This window comes from Neophocaena asiaeorientalis, unplaced genomic scaffold (genome assembly GCF_003031525.2).
Source record: "Neophocaena asiaeorientalis asiaeorientalis breed wild unplaced genomic scaffold, Neophocaena_asiaeorientalis_V1.1 scaffold276, whole genome shotgun sequence".
Lineage (NCBI taxonomy): Eukaryota > Metazoa > Chordata > Mammalia > Artiodactyla > Phocoenidae > Neophocaena > Neophocaena asiaeorientalis.
The window spans coordinates 629,275-646,931 of NW_020173725.1; the positions used below are offsets into that span (position 1 = coordinate 629,275).

The 17,657-nt window shown below is 41.4% G+C and overlaps 1 protein-coding gene and 1 long non-coding RNA gene across 3 annotated transcripts in view; one reads left to right on the top strand and one right to left on the bottom strand.

The window, feature by feature from the left end:
• Positions 1-218: 218 nt before the first annotated feature.
• LOC112403318 (uncharacterized) lies at positions 219-4,021 on the bottom strand. Its single transcript, XR_003003883.1, has 3 exons — positions 3,800-4,021; positions 1,733-1,805; positions 219-340 (listed from the first exon to the last, which is right to left on the bottom strand). It is a non-coding gene; the product is annotated as an uncharacterized LOC112403318 (long non-coding RNA).
• Positions 4,022-7,833: 3,812 nt separating this feature from the next.
• The window catches only part of FAIM (Fas apoptotic inhibitory molecule), a 17,787-nt gene continuing 7,963 nt past the window's right edge, over positions 7,834-17,657 (top strand). Inside the window, exons 1-3 of one of the 2 annotated variants that reach the window (XM_024750750.1) lie at positions 7,834-7,855; positions 13,624-13,756; positions 14,046-14,274. In XM_024750750.1, coding sequence (XP_024606518.1) covers positions 13,646-13,756; positions 14,046-14,274 — 340 coding nt within the window. In that variant the 5' untranslated portion in view covers positions 7,834-7,855; positions 13,624-13,645. Of the gene's footprint in view, positions 7,856-8,045; positions 8,229-13,623; positions 13,757-14,045; positions 14,275-17,657 lie in introns of those variants that run through there. The other variant, XM_024750751.1, reaches the window with a different exon arrangement.

A 17,657-nucleotide genomic window follows, 5' to 3' on the forward strand; every position in this document is an offset into this window, starting at 1 on the left:
GTGAAGAGTTCCCCGGCAATACAGATAGGAAAGGCAGAAATGCGTGGAGGGAGAGGGGGTTCAAGAACCTGCTGTTCTTTATGTCTCAGCACAGAAAGAATTCATTGAGAGGCAAAGTGATAGATCAGAAGTGTTTTATTAGGGTAGGACGCTTGTGAGGCTTACAAGCTGGTGGGCAAGGGAATGCCGCTCCGAGAACTTAGTGGGCTACAGTTTTATAATCAAAGAAAAAGAAGACCACCTTCTTCCTCATTCTTGAGTAGATATCAAGCTTCCATCATCAGTTCCACCTCCACATCAGGTGGAGGAGTTTTCTTGTCCCCACATGGTCGAACTGGGACTGTCATGGTGCAATGGAAATGAGCAAAAAGGCAGTAACATTTACTAAAATATGATAAATCATCTCGGGTTTCAGTATAATGTCACCTTTTCCTTATATTTTTGTTTTTAGTGTGCAGAGAAGCATGTCCTAGGAATCATTAATTTACTGACCTCACTGGGCAGGATGTGTGTCTCATGCCACCACTGTTTTGTTTTGGGGCAAGTCATGCTTCTGTTGCATGGTTTTGTTGCTAAGCAAGCCTGCTTTCTTGAGTGATCATTAACTTACAGGGGTCTCCCCTACTTTTTCCTTACAATCCCCTAGAGGAATTAACTATTTAATCACCTACTTTGGCCATTTACTCTGTCCCTATCAGTATTTAGAGAAAACTTCATGTGCAAATTAAGATAATAACTCCAAAGCACGTTATTATAATGCCTAGTTCACAAGTGCTCAGTAAACCTTACTTTTTTTTTATCTTTCTGTAATTAAACCTGGACTCCTTTGGTACAGCTCATATCTGCCCTCCCCCAAAACCTAACTCCCAAAGCATTGGGCAATATAATGGGCTTCCTGAGGAAGCTGAGGAGTATGTTGAATCATTGGAGAATCAGAGAAGGAAGGCCTTTAGCAGGTGTGCTAAGGAGCTGGGACTTTGTACTGGAGGCGATGGGCAACCATAGATGAGTTTTCAAAAGGAGTATAAAATGGAAAGGCTTTTGTTTGGGTCTTTTCAAGCCTAACTTTCTTGCATCCTGATATATAAGTAAAAACTGTAAAAAAAAAAAAAAAGGGGGGGGGAGGGCACCACAGTGTACAAATATGATCAGTGTTCTTTTTTCTCCACAAAAGGAAATCATCTCAATCCTCTCTGTATCACTTTAATAAATTCAGAATCTACAAATAGGGCCCCTGCCCACCTTTTTCAAAAACTCATAGCAGGTTAAGCGATCCAAAAGTTCCCAAAGGAAAATCCGGCTGTGACACACCTGAAGGGAAGGCCTGGTGGCCTTTGTCATTGCATCTTATAGCCACACGATGTCACTGTTTGCAACCTGTACTTTCCAATTGGTCAAAGGATGCAAGTCTGTAGCACAGCAGGTCCCACAAAGGCCAACAGGGATCTCCCACGGAGGGCATGGTGTCTCTCACAAGGAGGTCTCAGGGTCACAGCTTTTAGGGTTCAACTTTCAGGCCTATACTCAGCCTTCTTCCAGGCAGCTGGAGCCACTATGAGTTTGATCTCTGTGTCTGTCTGCCCCATGCAAACATGTCCTCACCCCACCGCCACCCCCTGCCCTTTCCATACTTAGCTATTCACACTAGCCTGGTTGGCAGATTTTCATTTTCAACACTTGGAACACAAAGAGTCTCACTGCTTGACTTTTCCAGGGTAATATGGTGACTTACCCACTTTTCTGAGTGTAGCTGCCCTAATTATAGCTCGGAGGCCAAACATCATTGGTCAATTAGGATTATTTGCCTGCAAATAGAATAGAAAATCTGATTTAAAAAAAAATCTGATTCAAACTGTCTTCTTAAGCAATAAGGAAATTGATTATCTCACATAACAGGAAGTCCAGGGGCAAGACAGACTTTGGACTTGTTTGATGCAGTGGTTCAACAAGTTACCAAGACAAGTTATTGGAAAGTACAGGATATCAAGTTTATCAAGTTACCAAGGAAAAGTTTACCCTCTGGTGTGGGTGCTCCTTGAGTCACATGGATTACAAGAAGGAAACATGGCTACTTGGGTAAAATTGGAGTTCTGTAAGGATCAAGAGGAAAATGGACACTAGATGGATGATCACCAGTATCCTTCACAATCTTCAAAGCAAAAAAGGCTGTTTATTCTCTAATTCCTAACAATAGAACCTCTCTCCCATCACTCCTGGATTTTGTATGTAGCAAGTGGAGGGGAGGAAGCTCTAGAGCACTGTCCTCCAAAGGAATCCCTTCTTCTGAACCCCTAAGGCTTTTCTAGCACCTCTCTGCCAGAAAAGGAAAGGGCCCTGCACACAAGTTCAGTCTTTAGGTCAGCATCCTGCTGCACTGGTCTCAAGAGTCTTCTATGGACCTCATCTACCCACCAGGATTCAGCACTCATTTAACATTCGTTCATTTACAAAAACTTATTAAGCACCTGTTACGTACCACGGATTGAACTAGATACTTTCTACGGTGGTGAGTAAACCTGCCCTCATGGAGCTTACAGTATAGTTGGGAAGAGAAATATGGAATACAAATAAGCATATAATTATAATAATTGTTATGAAGGAAGAGAATAGAGTTACATACAGGAGACCTCCTTGAGGAAGTGGCATTTAAGCTGAGATCCAAAGCCTGTCTTCATTTCGTCGTACTGCTTTCCTCTGTGTTTTGACTTCCCAGTATAATTTTTTTAAGGTTTTATGTATGTATGTATTAATATGGCTGCATCGGGTCTTAGTTGCAACACGTGGGATCTTTGTTGCCGTGTGCATGATCTTTGTTGCAGCATGAGGGATATTTTAGTTGCGGCTTGTGAACTCTTAGTTGCGGCATGTGGGATCTAGTTCCCTGACCAGGGATCAAACCCGGGCTCCCTGATTGGAAGCGCAGAGTCTTAGCCACTGGACCATCAGGGAAGTCCCCCGCAGTGTAATTTATAGCCTACATTAGCAATTAAAACAGATCTATTTTCTAAATTGATTCTCAAATTTTCTCCTGAGTATAAAACTATCCGGTGCCTCCCCACAATAAGAAGTATAGCAAATATGAATGGCATTTGGTGAAGAATTCTTGCAGATTCTTCGACTCACAAGTCTTTTAGACTTAGAATCCTTTATTACACTAATACATTTGCTCTGCCTCCCCTGGGGAGGTATGATCCATGGGGACATGGATCATACCTCACTAATCTTTTTCCAGTACCTAGCTTAGTCCCTGGCACATAGTAGGTGCTCGATACAGTGTTGAATTACATTGTTAAATCTGAGTCAGATTTATACAGCAGCATTCACCTTCAGTAGCCATTTTCCAGTATGAAAGACAATAAGCAAACAGCTCAGGCAAATATATTAATAACAAATGCTTAAGAATCCATACAGCATAACAACAGTTAAATGAATTGAGCCCTTAAAATGTGTCAGGCTCTGGGCTAAGTACTTTCATTTTCTAACTTGTTGACGCTTCACAACTTTAATGTAAGTACCGTTATTATCTTTGTTTTACAAATGATCAAATTAGAAAATAGAAGTTTAGAGAAATGACTTGCTACGGTCACACTGCTAGTATGTGGCTGAGCCAGGATCCAGGATCTGAAACCAGCATTCAGGCTCCAAGAACCACTTCTCCCAATGGGCATCTGCTCTACCGTAAGATTGGTGTAGGCACTTATTCCAACTTGCAATTATTTCATCTGTCTCTGTATTAGTTATCTATTGATGCATAACAAATTACCCCTACTCATAGCAGCTTAAGCCAAACATTTATTACCTGGAAGTTTCTGTGGGTCAGGAATACAGGAGTAGGCTAACTGCATGGTCTGGACAGACTCTTTCGTGATGGTGCACTCAATGGGTTGGCCGGGGCTAGAGTCATCTCAAGGTTCAAGTGGACAGAAGGATCCATTTCCAAGCTCACTCATGTGGTTGCTGGCTGGCCTCAGTTCATTCCTTGTCAAGTGGACCTCTCCACAGGCTGCCTGAGTGTCCACATACATAGCAGCTTCCCACAGAAGAAGTGATGAAGAGAATGTGTGAGCACCTAAGACAGAAGCTGAAGTCTTTTTTATAACCTGATCTTAGATGTGATATAGCATCACTTCTGCTGTATGCTACTGATTGCACAAACCAACCTTGCTAACACTTGGACAAGGGCTATACAAGGATGTGAATACTAGGAAGTAGGAAGCTCTGGGAGCCATCGTGGAGGCAACCTACCTCGTTGCATCCGTTTGCTAATTTTTGTGACTGTCTTCTCCACTAGAATGTAAACTTCACGGGTGGGGAAAAGCCATCAGTGCTTCTCGTTGTCATATCCCCTCACACGCTGCCTGCCATATAACAGATTGTCAATAAATAGTGAATAAATGTGATGATGATGGTGATACTGTTACTGAATTAAGTTGTATGGACCCTACTCAGGCCATAGCCCGGCCAAGGCCCTCTGCCTTGTCAGGGGAGGGTTCTTTTTCCGTTTGGGTTCGAGTGAATAATGAAACGGAAGCTGAGATGAACACAGCACAGGCTTTATTCAGTGGCCAAAGAATAGAGAAGCAGGGAACTAAGTTCACAGATCATCTTCTCACCCACCTGGCAAGAGGGATTTAATGTTAAAGAGTACTGTAGGGCTTCCCTGGTGGCGCAGTGGTTGGGAGTCCGCCTGCCGATGCAGGGGACACGGGTTCGTGTCCCGGTCCGGGAAGATCCCACATGCCGCGGAGCGGCTGGGCCCGAGAGCCGTGGGTGCCAAGCCTGCGGGTCCGGAGCCTGTGCTCTGCAACGGGAGAGGCCAAAAAAAAAAAAAAAAAAAAAAAAAAAACAGTACTGTAAAGACAAAGGGAGGAGGAGTGAGGCTAATGATAGGGAGGCATATGCATAAGTCTACCAGGGAAGGGGCAGGGCTTTTTCCAAAGGAGTGGCATACCACCCGTTTTGATCGTTTTTGTTGTATAATGTCCAGCTTTGGTGGCTGGTAGGGTGTGTCATTTAATATGCTAAGGTAGTTAAATCAACATATAATGAGACTCAGGGTCTATTGTAGGTCAGATTCATCACCATCTTGGTCCCAGCTGGTTCCATCTGTTTTTTCTGTTTATAGATTCCTTTCTTATCTCTGGACCCTTTAACTTAAAGATTTAGGTGAACTCGTGCTAAAGGTGGGGGGGTTGAAGGGTTGTGAGCAGAGACCAGGATCAGCTCTGGCAACAATAGGAATTCCAAAGGGTGGCTTCCTATAATCCCGTCCCGCTCTCACACAAATTCCCAGTTGCCATGCATGGTACCATGTAAATACTTTTTTAAGGCAGAACTATATCATGCCCTAAAACATGTACTCATGTATATAATTTCTATATAACTATAGAAGGTGGACTTGGAAGCAAACGCACCATATCCATGAGAACGTTGGCCTTTGGGGAGGAGAAGAAAGTAATGGTGCTGCGGGTGAAAGTCAGATAGGGCTTTATCTTCTACTGGGATTTTTTTTATTGAGCCAACATTTAACGATGGTCAATTCTGGGTGGTGGGAATATGGGTATTTTTCTCTGTACTTTTCCATATTTTTAAAATTTCTCAAAATAAACTAGATATAGATTTGTAGTCTTAAGCAATTGGAACATGTGCCTTGGAATGATCCTTAGGCACTTAAGAAGTGCCTTCCTTTGGCTCTTTGCTCTAATTAAGGGTGTATCTACAAACCCCACTCTCCAGATGACTCAGACCAAAACCTATTTTCTCCTGAAATTGTCAAACTTTTCTGGTTTGAAGTTCTACAAAATCACCTTGGTTCGCTGCTTCTCCACTTTCTGTGTTCTGTGTAGATAGAGCCAGAGCCTCCATGGGCTGAAGGAGAGAGACCCAAGCAGCAGCAGCAGCCTGGCTGGCAACAGGAGGCTGTGGTTCCTGGCACTGGTGCTGACATACAATCCTCTAAGGCCAGAGTCCTGGACCCTGGGCTCGTTTGAAAAGCACTGGTGCCTCTTCCTTTAACACACAGACAACAGTCACGCTGGACCAACACTGGAAGGGTGCATGGAAAGTTTTAAACCTGTAGGTATCAGATTATGCAACTTTTCCCTTTTTTTTTTTTTTTTTTTTTTTTTTTGGGGATGTGGGATCTTCCCGGACCGGGACACGAACCCGTGTCCCCTGCATCGGCAGGCGGACTCCCAACCACTGTGCCACCAGGGAAGCCCCTTCGCTTTTATTTTGATGTCCATTCATGCTGTTTAAGTAGTAAGTTCAGAAAATCAGTCAATCCATTAACAATTTCCTTTTCCAATGGAGGCCCGACGAAAACATGGACTACTGTGAATGAAAGCATTTTTAGCTGCTGTCTTAAGATAAATCACTGACGTCCATGGGCAGGTTGGTGAGAGGCAGCTTAAGAGGTTAGAGCAACATTTAGGTACTTCTTGGGTAACAAGAAGACACTCTGAGAGTGGAAATAAAGTCAAAAGCAGGATCAGCCAGATGAGTACGTCTCACACTCAGTTCAATACCTTTCACAGTATTTTGTTCAGACTTTCTTTCTTTCCATGACAATCCCGTTTGATAACAAGCGACTATTCCTATCTCCAGTGTCCTGGACCCAGGGAATGAGTAGGTAGAAAATACAGCCCAAACTGGTGTGTTCCTTAATTCCAGGTATCCCAGAACCTATACCCAAGGAGGAAACAGTGGCACAGAAGAAGCCAGCGGAGAAATCAGACTGCCTCGCCTATTCTGGGGACAGACTTGGGTACACTTCACGAGTGGGCTGACCCCCACTACATTCTGGGGCCCCTGGGAAGAGGGGCTCCTCAGGCCTCTAAGACAGGACCTATATTTCTGTTCATGCAATTAATACTTTTCTAATAACAGGCCTTGTTAATATGAACTTTCCAAATCCCACAGGCCTGGCTCCACAACTTCTGAAGGGCTTTGGGTCTCTCTGCAAAATGGGTGTAAGTATAATCACTGGACTGTTGTGAGAACTACAGGCGATGATACACAAGGCACAAAGCAGGCATTCGATGAATTACACATCATTGGTCTTGTAAAAGATATTCTGATTCCCAAAGTTTTACAAGAAAATATGACTCTTCATTAAACAATACTTTAGAGCTGCTGCCCAACCAGGGTTTCCTGGTCCTAGCCCAACAACTCACAGCTGTTTCTCAGAAGAACTAAGGATTGGGAGAAAGGAATTAGGGAGGTATCTTCAGCTAGCCTTGTCTCATCTCTGGAAATCACCACTCTGAGGCCTTTTACCTTTGCCCCCTAATTCATTCTTTTAACAATCATTTATTGAAAACTCTCTTTTCAGGACATTAGTGCAGAAAAAAATACAAATATGAAAAGTCTTTGTCTTCAGGGAGCTTTCAATACAGGGTGGCAAACAAGAAATCAGTGCTTTCTGAGATCCAGTCTACTACTCTGCAGAGAGGTTGACCTAATCAATAGATTGTTCTTTATTGTTTCTCAACTCCCCTTCTCTCACATACTTGCTCAGCACCCTCACTACCAATCCCAGAGGTGAAACAACCCTTTTTAACGTTAACATCAAGCTGCAGGAAGAAATTACACAATGGGGCCTAGATGTTCCTGTACCTCCAAATCTTCAGAGCCCCAGGACCCCCGGAGAATCACTTCACATGTCTCTATTTTGTTGCTGGGACCCACTCTCCACAGGGACCACTCACTGCTCTTCTCAGATGGCCCACTCACCCACGGTCCTCCCTCCCTGCAGTGATGCTGTCTGATGTTTAAAGAAACAGCCAGCAGCCTTACAGGGTTTCAAGGAGCGAATGCCACGATCGGATTTACCTGCCCCGCGGCTACAGAGCAGGTAGGGTTTGGCCCACCTGGTTTTCCCCGGCGTCCGACCAGCGCCGGCTATCCGCTGGCTCTTACCGAGGAGCCTAGGGAGGGGGTGAGAACGCAAAGCCGGCGGCGGGAGCAGCGGGCGGGGTTGGGTCGTCGCGGGCGGGGTTGGGTCGCCGCGCGGGGAGGAGGAAGGCGGCCTGCGCGGGGCACGCCTGGGGACCTGAAGCGCGACAGAGAGTCGGCGCGCTCGGGACTCGCGCCTGCCGAGCTCTCGCTTCCGCGGAGGCTGCGTCTGGTTCTCGGCGACGGGACGAGGACACGCGGCCTAAGTGGCCGAGTCGGCGGAACCCACCGGTCTTTGGGCCCAGAGCCCCGCCGCGGCCCACAGCGCCCAGGTGAGCCCCGCGCTTCAGGTGGGGCGGCCCGGCCGCCCCGGCTGCCCTTGACCGCAGCCCCAGGCGACCCCGCCGCGGCGCTTGCGGCCGCCATCTCCGGGCATAAATTCATACTTGTCGCCGTCGGAAAAGTGGAGCAGAAAAGCACAAGCAAGTAAGCGCAGGAGCCGAACCCCCTCTCCCGGGAGACACTCGGGTTAACATTAAGGTGTATTTCCTTCCAGTCCCCTTTTCCCTGCAAGCATGAGCGAGCTGCAGTTTTGCTGAACCTGAATCATAAAGTGCCGCAGCTCGGCTTCTTTGTCTTACTAACACATCCCACGCGTCTGCGCGCGGCTTTCGATGTTTTTCTCCATCCTTTTCATTGGCCGCACTAGGCTGTGTTGGGGCCAGGTTGACCGCGCCTGGCCGGGGCTTGACGCTCGCTGAGTGACAGGACTGTGATTTACATAATGGATTATCTCTCTGATGGTGAACATACAGGTGGTTTTCAGTTCTTAGCTATTACAAAAAGCAATTCGTTGAGCACTGTTCCGTCTGGTTTTTTGAGCACGATTATTTGTTTAGAGAGAATCCCTCGTAAGGCTTGTAGTATACGTTGCAAAAATGCACCTCGGAAAAGTTATTTCCGTTTTTGTGCCTCGCATTTGGGAACACCTGGCTTAGGGAGCTTTCTGACAGACTTTGCTGGAGATCCCAGTGCTTCACAAGGGATCCGCCGGACGGTGTCAACACCTCTTTAAGTTTGACCTGCCTTGTAGCTGGCCTTACCTAGAGCTTTGCTGAAAAGGAACTGTGAGTACCTTAGTAATTTTTAAAACTTAGGTTTAGCTTGGATAAACCATTACAGTCTCCAATACGACTAAACCTAAGTTAAAGCAAAATTCAAGCTGGGGTTAGATGAACAGTGGAAACTTTTATATTTAAGTCATACTCTCTGATACATGGATGCTGGGTTGCTAGGGAAGGGATTTTAAAGGATTATGCTGATGGGTATGTCACCAGATACTCAGAAAGCTTCCTTTGAAGACATGTAAAGTTTCAAGTGAGTGAGTGACATTGCCCTTATCAGTGAAAATAAATGGAATTTGTTTCTCCATCCTTTTTATTTACATCCTTAAAACTTTGTGTTGAAACACAGGGGATTTTTCTTTGTAATAATCATTTTCCAGTTTGGTCACATGGTCGTGATAATTAAATGTATGTATGGTGGATGAATTTAGAATATGACATGTGTTTATTAAGTCCAATTTGTAGCTTAGAGATCTGTGTGAGACAGATATTTCTCATTATTCATATGAGTAAGGTAGAAATCGGGGACATGGACAGCTGTGATCATCTCTTGGTTATAGGTGTAATCATATTCCAAGAAACACTACTGGCAGGGCACCTGGGTTTTTTTTTTAATATATAGTAATCTTTTATTTATTTATTTATTTTTATATTTATTTTTGGCTGTGTTGGGTCTTCATTTCTGTGCGAGGGCTTTCTCTAGTTGCAGCAAGCAGGGGCCCCTCTTCATCGCGGTGCGCGGACCTCTTCACTATCGCGGCCTCTCTTGTTGCGAAGCACAGACTCCAGACGCGCAGGCTCAGTAGTTGTGGCTCACGGGCCTAGTTGCTCCGCGGCATGTGGGATCTTCCCAGACCAGGGCTCGAACCCCTGTCCCCTGCATTAGCAGTCAGATTCTCAACCACTGCGCCACCTGGGAAGCCCTGGGTTTTTTTAAAAACAGTTTTGTTGAGATATAATTAATATAGCATACAATTTCCCCATTTAAAGGGTATAATTCAACGGGTTTTTTGTGTATTATAGTATTAATTTTTTAAGTTGTGGTAAAATATATATGACATAAAATTTGCCATTTTAAAATGTACAGTTCAGTGGCATAAAGTACATTCATGATGTTGTGCAACCGTCACCACTATTTCCAAAACTTCTTCAACACCTTAAACTGATACTCTATAAATAAATGTTGAATGTATAAGTGAATGTTGATAGTTGAGGGAAAAAGTTTTTTTCTGTGATCTTGATTTCTAACCTTTCTAATTTGCTGTGTTGTCTTTTATACTTTATATGAAATATAATTATAATTAATATGGTACCATGCCTTATGTTAGTGTGATAATATTTGAAGTTCCTTATAATGGAAAAGTGGGCAGTTCTTTCAAGTTCGCTGAATTACTGAACTTTCTAGAGTCTCTAAAAGTTGTAGAGCAAATTTTGGATGATATCCCAAAATCTACTCTGATTTACAAAGGATGCTTATTTAAGTTTATATTATGCTGTTGGCTTACTCTATTGCTATGTATTCTCTTTGCTTTGATAGTTGCAGGATACCCTCCGCTTTCATAGGAGATATCCTAAGAATTTTTTTTAAAGATTTTTTTTGATGTGGACCATTTTTGAAGTCTTTATTGAATTTGTTACAGTATTGCTTCTGTTTCATGTTTTGGTTTTTTGGCCATGAGGCATGCAGGATCTTAGCTCCCCGATCAAGGATGGATCCCGCACCCCCTGCATTGGAAGGCAAAGCCTTAACCACTGGACCACCAGGGAAGTTCCCCTAAGAAATATTTTTAAGACTAGAAAAATCCACAAATATATAAGGTGCTAAAAAAAAGAAGGATTTATTTTAGGTACAGTGTGTTTTGAATCTTTAGCTTTCATTCCAAAATGCTTAGCTTTTCTTTGCCTGTTGGATCGCTTTTATGGATGCTAAGGTCTTTAATATCTTTAAATTTTTTAAATTAATTTATTTATGGCTACGTTGGGTCTTCGTTGCTTGCGCGCGGGCTTTCTCTAGTTGCGGGGAGCGGGGGCTACTCTTCGTTGCGGTGCGCAGGCTTCTCATTGCGGTGGTTTCTCTTGTTGCGGAGCACGGGCTCTAGGAGCACGGGCTTCAGTAGTTGCAGCACTTGGGCTCAGTAGTTGTGGCTCACGGGCTTTAGAGCGCAGGCTCAGTAGTTGTGGCGTACGGGCTTAGTTGCTCCGCGGCATGTGGGATCTTCCCGGACCAGGGCTCGAACCCGTGTCCCCTGCATTGGCAGGCGGATTCTTAACCACTGCGCCACTAGGGAAGCCCTTAATATCTTTTAAAAAACAATTTGTGGCTTCTGGCTGTTTCCAGACCAAAACGATTGTCAATCTCCCGTTTTTTACAAGGAGTGAGCACCCTTGGACATCTATACAGAAAAGGCTAGACTGGAGTAGATCTTGGGAGCAAAAAATAGTTGAAATTATTTTGCAGTAGGTTTGGCAGGGGTACAACTGTTAATCCCAAATATTCAAATGTGGGGGGTTTCCTATGTGTGTGAGTATTATGTGTGCTTCTGATTTTAGCATTACAGCCCAGATACTGTTTAGTTAATTACACAGGAGTTCTGGACTTTAGTTTTGGCTTGGGCTCTTCTAGTGACCTGAGCAAACTACGTAACTTTTATGGATTCATTATTGGCACTAGTAAATTAAGTGGGCTTGAGTAAGTGGGCAAATTACGTTTGCTCTTAGGAAGCAAACTGGCATATCCCTGGATGCTTCTTGCAAGCTTAACACATATACCATACATTTCACCCATTTAAAGGGTATAATTCAATGGGCTTTTTATATATTACAGTATTAATTTTTTAAGTTGTGATAAAATATATATGACATAAAATTTGCCATTTTAAAATATACAGTTCAGGGGGCTTCCCTGGCTTCCGTAGTTCAGTGGCATAAACTAGAGTTTATTCTCTGGTTTTAGGAAATTATAAATCCATAACAGGTAAAAATATGATTGGCTAATTTGCGTGATTTAACTTCTTTCCCTGAAAATTAGATACTGCAATTCTATTGTATGTAAACGCCGTTTCATCAGAAACTGCGTGCAATTTAAGAAATGGATTGCAGGGTTAGAAAAACTCTTTGCAGATGTCGTCTTTGTTGCTCTCAGTCTTTCTTTGCTGCAATTCTCCTTTTCTCTTTCCTGGCTGCTAATTGGATTAAAGACTGTTTTGCCAACCATGGCATCTGGAGATGACAGTCCTATCTTTGAAGATGACGAAAGGTAAATGTCTTGCATTGCAATAAAACTAGCTTATGAAAATTTCAAGAAGGTTTTAATCATTCAGGAGAGGTATTTATCCAGGCTACTTTTTAAAGGACACATTTTGTAATATTGCAGAACACATAGTTTTGCTTTTCTGTGATTTTGAGCAAGGGTGGTACACACCTGGCATGGAGGTAACCAGCACTAATGTGGCATCCTTTCCCATAGGACCTGGATGTAAGGTCTCCAAATCCATCTCAGCACAAAATTCTTGGCAGTCACTTCAAAATGATATAAAATCCATTTACTGTCTTTGACTTAGACCCTACAAAGGAGATTAGAGTGAATGAAGAGTAGGATGTAGTTAAGAGACAGACTCTGGAGCCAGAGTCCTAAGTTTACATCCCATCTGCCACTTACTGTCATTGTGACCTTAAACGAGCCCTTGGCCTCTCTGAGCCTCAGTTTCCTCATCTATAAATAGAGATAATGATAGTACCCACCTCATGGTGAGGATTCTTTGAGTTAATATATATAAAGCTCTTAGCACAGTGATTGACACACAGTAAGTACTAAATAACTGTTAGCTATGATCATTATTGCTGTAATAAATGTTACTTCTCTCAAAGCTAAAGATCTATATCAGTATCAAAATAGTACTTATATGTTACATATTCATTATACATAACAGGTTATTCACATAGGACACACATATAATATATATTTTATATTAAATTGTGCCAGAAACTTGACAAAACAGAATCCTTTATATTTTTAATAAGATTTCCTATAATAATGACAAGATTACTATCTTCCATAACATTTCTATATCTATTATAGAACATTTCTTCCACGACTTCTTTTTTCCTCAGTCTTAGTATTATAAATTAGAACCTTTTTTGTTAAAATTAATCCCTAGTTATTGGTTTAAGTATAAAATGTTTTGAGAATTCTTGCTTTAGAGTGATTGGATCTGAAAAAGTAAAACCAAAATTAAATACTGTGCTTTTTAAGTGACGGGAGGGAGAAGTAGAAACTTTTTACTGACCTTTCCAAGCATTATTCTGTGGCCTAGCTTAGAATACTGTCGTGGATAAACTGACTGATTCTTAATCCTATTATATTAAGGTGACTTTGGAATTATCTGACTATATACCCATATATAGTAATTTCATCTTAAAAGAAGAATGCATAAGAGGGAGAAGATAGTTACATGTACTGTAAGTAGGCTTTCTTAGCTAATATCACTTTAATATTTTATAATTTCAGGGCTTTTTGAAATCTGATATTTTCACCTTGGAAGGATTAATTGGTTATTCTATTACTGTTTTGGCCTATTATAATTGCTTAATTTTATTCCCTTAGCCCTCCTTACAGCCTGGAAAAAATGACAGATCTCGTAGCTGTTTGGGATGTTGCTTTAAGTGATGGAGTCCATAAGATTGAATTCGAACATGGGACCACATCAGGCAAACGAGTGGTATATGTAGATGGGAAGGTAGGAAAAACTGCTACTTCGTAAAATATGGTGTACAGGGAAGCTTGATTTTGCTAATGTAGATTCTTCATATGTGAATGCAAGGCTTTTCTCTTACAGTGGTTATCTTTATATATTGGCCTGTATCATTTTGCCATACAAAGTAAACTAATAATAGTTGTGCAATTCATAGACTATAACATCTAATATTTAAACTTAAAATGACTTTATTTTCTAAAACCTTTGTATCGTGAAAATATTAAATTTTCTTCCATTTATGTGTTTTCAACTTTTATATTTTATTACTTAGGAAGAGATAAGAAAAGAATGGATGTTCAAATTAGTGGGCAAAGAAACCTTCTGTGTTGGAGCTTCAAAGATGAAAGCAACCATAAATATAGATGCTGTCAGTGGTTTCGCTTATGAATATACTCTGGAAATTAATGGGAAAAGTCTCAAGAAGTATATGGAGAACAGATCAAAAACCACCAATACTTGGGTATTACATTTGGATGGTGAGGACTTTAGAGTTGTGCTGGGTAAGTGAGAGCCGTTTCTGCAGAATTTGTTGGCTTTTTATGGTGGCCATTTAATTAGTTCCTCTAACTGTCCAGACCTTTTATGGGAGCTTTGAATAGGAGAGAATGTTAAGTGCAGTTATATTTCTCACGTGTCCTGTGGAAATGAAGTATTCATTAAATCGACTGATTTATATGGAAAGTATGAGAGCCAGATTTTATAGTGATGGATTCGAGGATTATAAACTTGGGTTTAAAAAAAGAAATATTGATATAGACATTTGTTATTATTTGATATTTCTCTTTAAAACTACGTCTAAAGGCAGTTGGAAATTAAAGATTCATCAGTAAAAAGGGAATTTTTCTCTAGATAGCAATAGGTTTAGGACTGCAACAGATCAAAATCATCAGTCCAGATAAAGTAGATTAAAAAATAAAAAGTAAGCCATTGCTCTTTGAGCTAAGTTCTGCTATTACAGATTGCCATCTGTGTTCTCAGTTTCTTTTGGGCCTACAAAACTTGCAAGACAAATATTTACTACCTTTTCACTCTTCTGGTTACTCTTAGTATTTCCTGCTTCTCATATCACTAAGTTAAGACTATGTAGATCATCTCATTAATTCATTGATTCATTTATTAGGTAATATTGAGAACCTCTTAAAGGGCAGTTTGTGTACCAGGCCTTGAGGATCCATAAATGAAGAGACTTTGTCTGTGTCTTTTAAGAGTATATAGTCCAGGGCTTCCCTGGTGGTGCAGTGGTTAAGAATCCGCCTGCCAAGGCAGGGGACACGGGTTTGAGCCCTGGTCTGGGAAGATCCCACATGCCACGGAGCAACTAAGCCCATGTGCCACAACTACTGAGCCTGTGCTCTAGAGCCCGCGAGCCACAACTACTGAGCCCACGTGCCACAACTACTGAAGCCCTTGCACTTAGAGCCCGTGCCCCTCAACAAGAGAAGCCACCACAATGAGAAGCCCGCGCACCGCAACAAAGAGTAGCCCCTGCTCGCCGCAGCTAGAGAAAGCCCACATGCAGCAACGAAGACCCAACACAGCCAAAAATAAATAAATTTATTTAAAAAAAAAAAGTATATAGTCTAGTTGAATGCTAGAAAATACCTTAAAATTTTTTTTTAAGAATGAAAAATGTTTATCAGGTAATAAATGCACATAGTTGGAAAAAAAGGAAACCAAAAACTCGTGTATGGTTTATTTATTAAAGAAATTGGGTCAATTTTTCTTGAAGAGGATAGGAAACCACCGAATTGTCTTCCAAAATGGCTGTACCATTTTGTGTTCCTCCCAGCAATGAGTGAGAGTTCCTGTTACTACACATCTTTGCCAGCAGTGTTGCCAGTGTTTTGGATTTTGGTCATTCTAATAAGTGTGTAGTGATATCTCACTTTTAACTTGCAAGTCCCTAATAATATGTGGTGTTGAGCATCTTTTCATATGCTTATTTGCCATCTGTGTATCTTCTTTGGGGAGCTGTTTCTATAGAGCTTTTGCCCATGAGAGCCAGATTTTATAGTGATGGATTCGAGGATTATAAACTTGGGTTTAAAAAAAAGAAATATTGATGTGGTTTGTTTTCCTACTGTTGAGTTTTAAGAGTTCTTAGTATATTTTAGATAACGAGTTAAAAAAAGTTGGAACCATAACTTTAGTGCCTTATGAGATTTACGTATCATGAGAAAAAAGCAGATTAATTTTTTCAACCATTTTGGCTTCAGTTATATTTAAAAGACTATGTCTAGGTTGCCATTTAAATACTTCTTGTCAGTCAATAATTCTAAAAATGTAACAAAGATATTTAGATACACGTTCTTTATCGGATACGTTTTGCAGTTATTTTCTTCCAGCCTGTGACTTGTACTGTCATCTTTATTTCTTTTGATTTAAAAAATTTTCCTCCTCTTCATTTTCTGTTTCTATTAAGGAATTATTTATTATGTTTGTTTTGTGTTCCTTTTAGTTGAGTCCTCATTTATGAAATTATTTTTATTTCTAATTTTTACTGAGTTCTATACTTCATTTCTCAGTTTCTCTAATCATTGTTTAGTCACTTTCATATCTTGTATGATTTTCTTAATTTCTTTCAGCTCGTTTTGAAATAGTATTTTACAGCTTTACCTTTCATGTAAGCATGTCTTTCTGATACTTCTATTATCTATAATGATGGCAGTCTGTTCTTTTTTCTTAGAATTTTGTGTGGACCTAGAGCTCAGTACCTCTCTTTGATAATTCTTATATGATCTTAGTTTTTCTGAATTTATAGAAGGGAGTGTGGTTTTGTGTAGCTTTTTAAACTTCAGGTTCTTGAGTTCCCTTTTCTGTCATTTTTGGATGATGTTAAAAATCATTGGGGCACATTTTCTGAGATGGCTGCTGTTTCCTTACCCTGTTTTTTCTAGATTTTCTCTTTTACTCTCATTTCCCTGGGTGCTCAGTTTGGATTGTCTTCCCACCTCCGTGTGGGGTTTGTACTGGAAGGGAGCTTCGGCGGGTTGGTTTGAGGGTTCCTGGGGCCCAGACTGCTGTAGCCCTTTCAGACCCCTCCCGCTGCTCCCACACCCCATCCACTGTCAGGATGTAAAACCCCTTATAGTTCAGCTGCTCTTCACACATACCCACTTCGAATGCTCCAGTTAGAACCGGGACTGCTGTCTGGGGATTCTTAGGTCCACCAGAGGCTCTGCTGCTTCCCTCTGCTTCCTTCTGCATGGTTGCTGATACTACAGCTACGGTCTTGGAGTTGCCGGTGGTTCCCCCACCTATTGGTACTGTAGAGTTTGTGGTGTAGATACTGTCCATCGGGTCTTTGGTTCTGTTCTGTTGCCCTGTCTGTTTTAGCAGGGGAAATTTGGAGACTGTAAAAAACTCATGCCTCTGCTACCACTACCACCATCTTCATCATCAGCTTTCAAATTTACTTCATCCCCTGTTGAGTAAGATGAGGCTGTGAACATATACTTCCCCCGCTGCTCCTCTCCCACCTTTACCATCTTCAACTTCTGTCTTCTCTACCTTTTCTTTGACATCATCAGAGTAGTTAATATTTTTATTCTGTTCTGTAGCCATAACTGTGTTCTCCTGTGTTTTTTCTATAGGTTGATTCTAAAATTAAAAATCAATAAATAACATTTATATTATTGTGATTTTGTAAATATTTTTGGAGTGGGCCATGGTTACATTCTTTCTCTATATTATTGTCACACCCCCTGTGCCACTCAAAGGAAGTTGTTTTCAGTGTCAAGGTCAAGTGAGTTTTCTGTTCTATAATCTACCAGTTTCTCAAAATTGTACCTCATTTTTTGTTTACTTCACAATTGGACCTTGTTTTTTTTTTTTTTTTTTTTTTTTTTTTTTTTTTTTTTTTTTCGGTTTTTTTTTGGGGGTT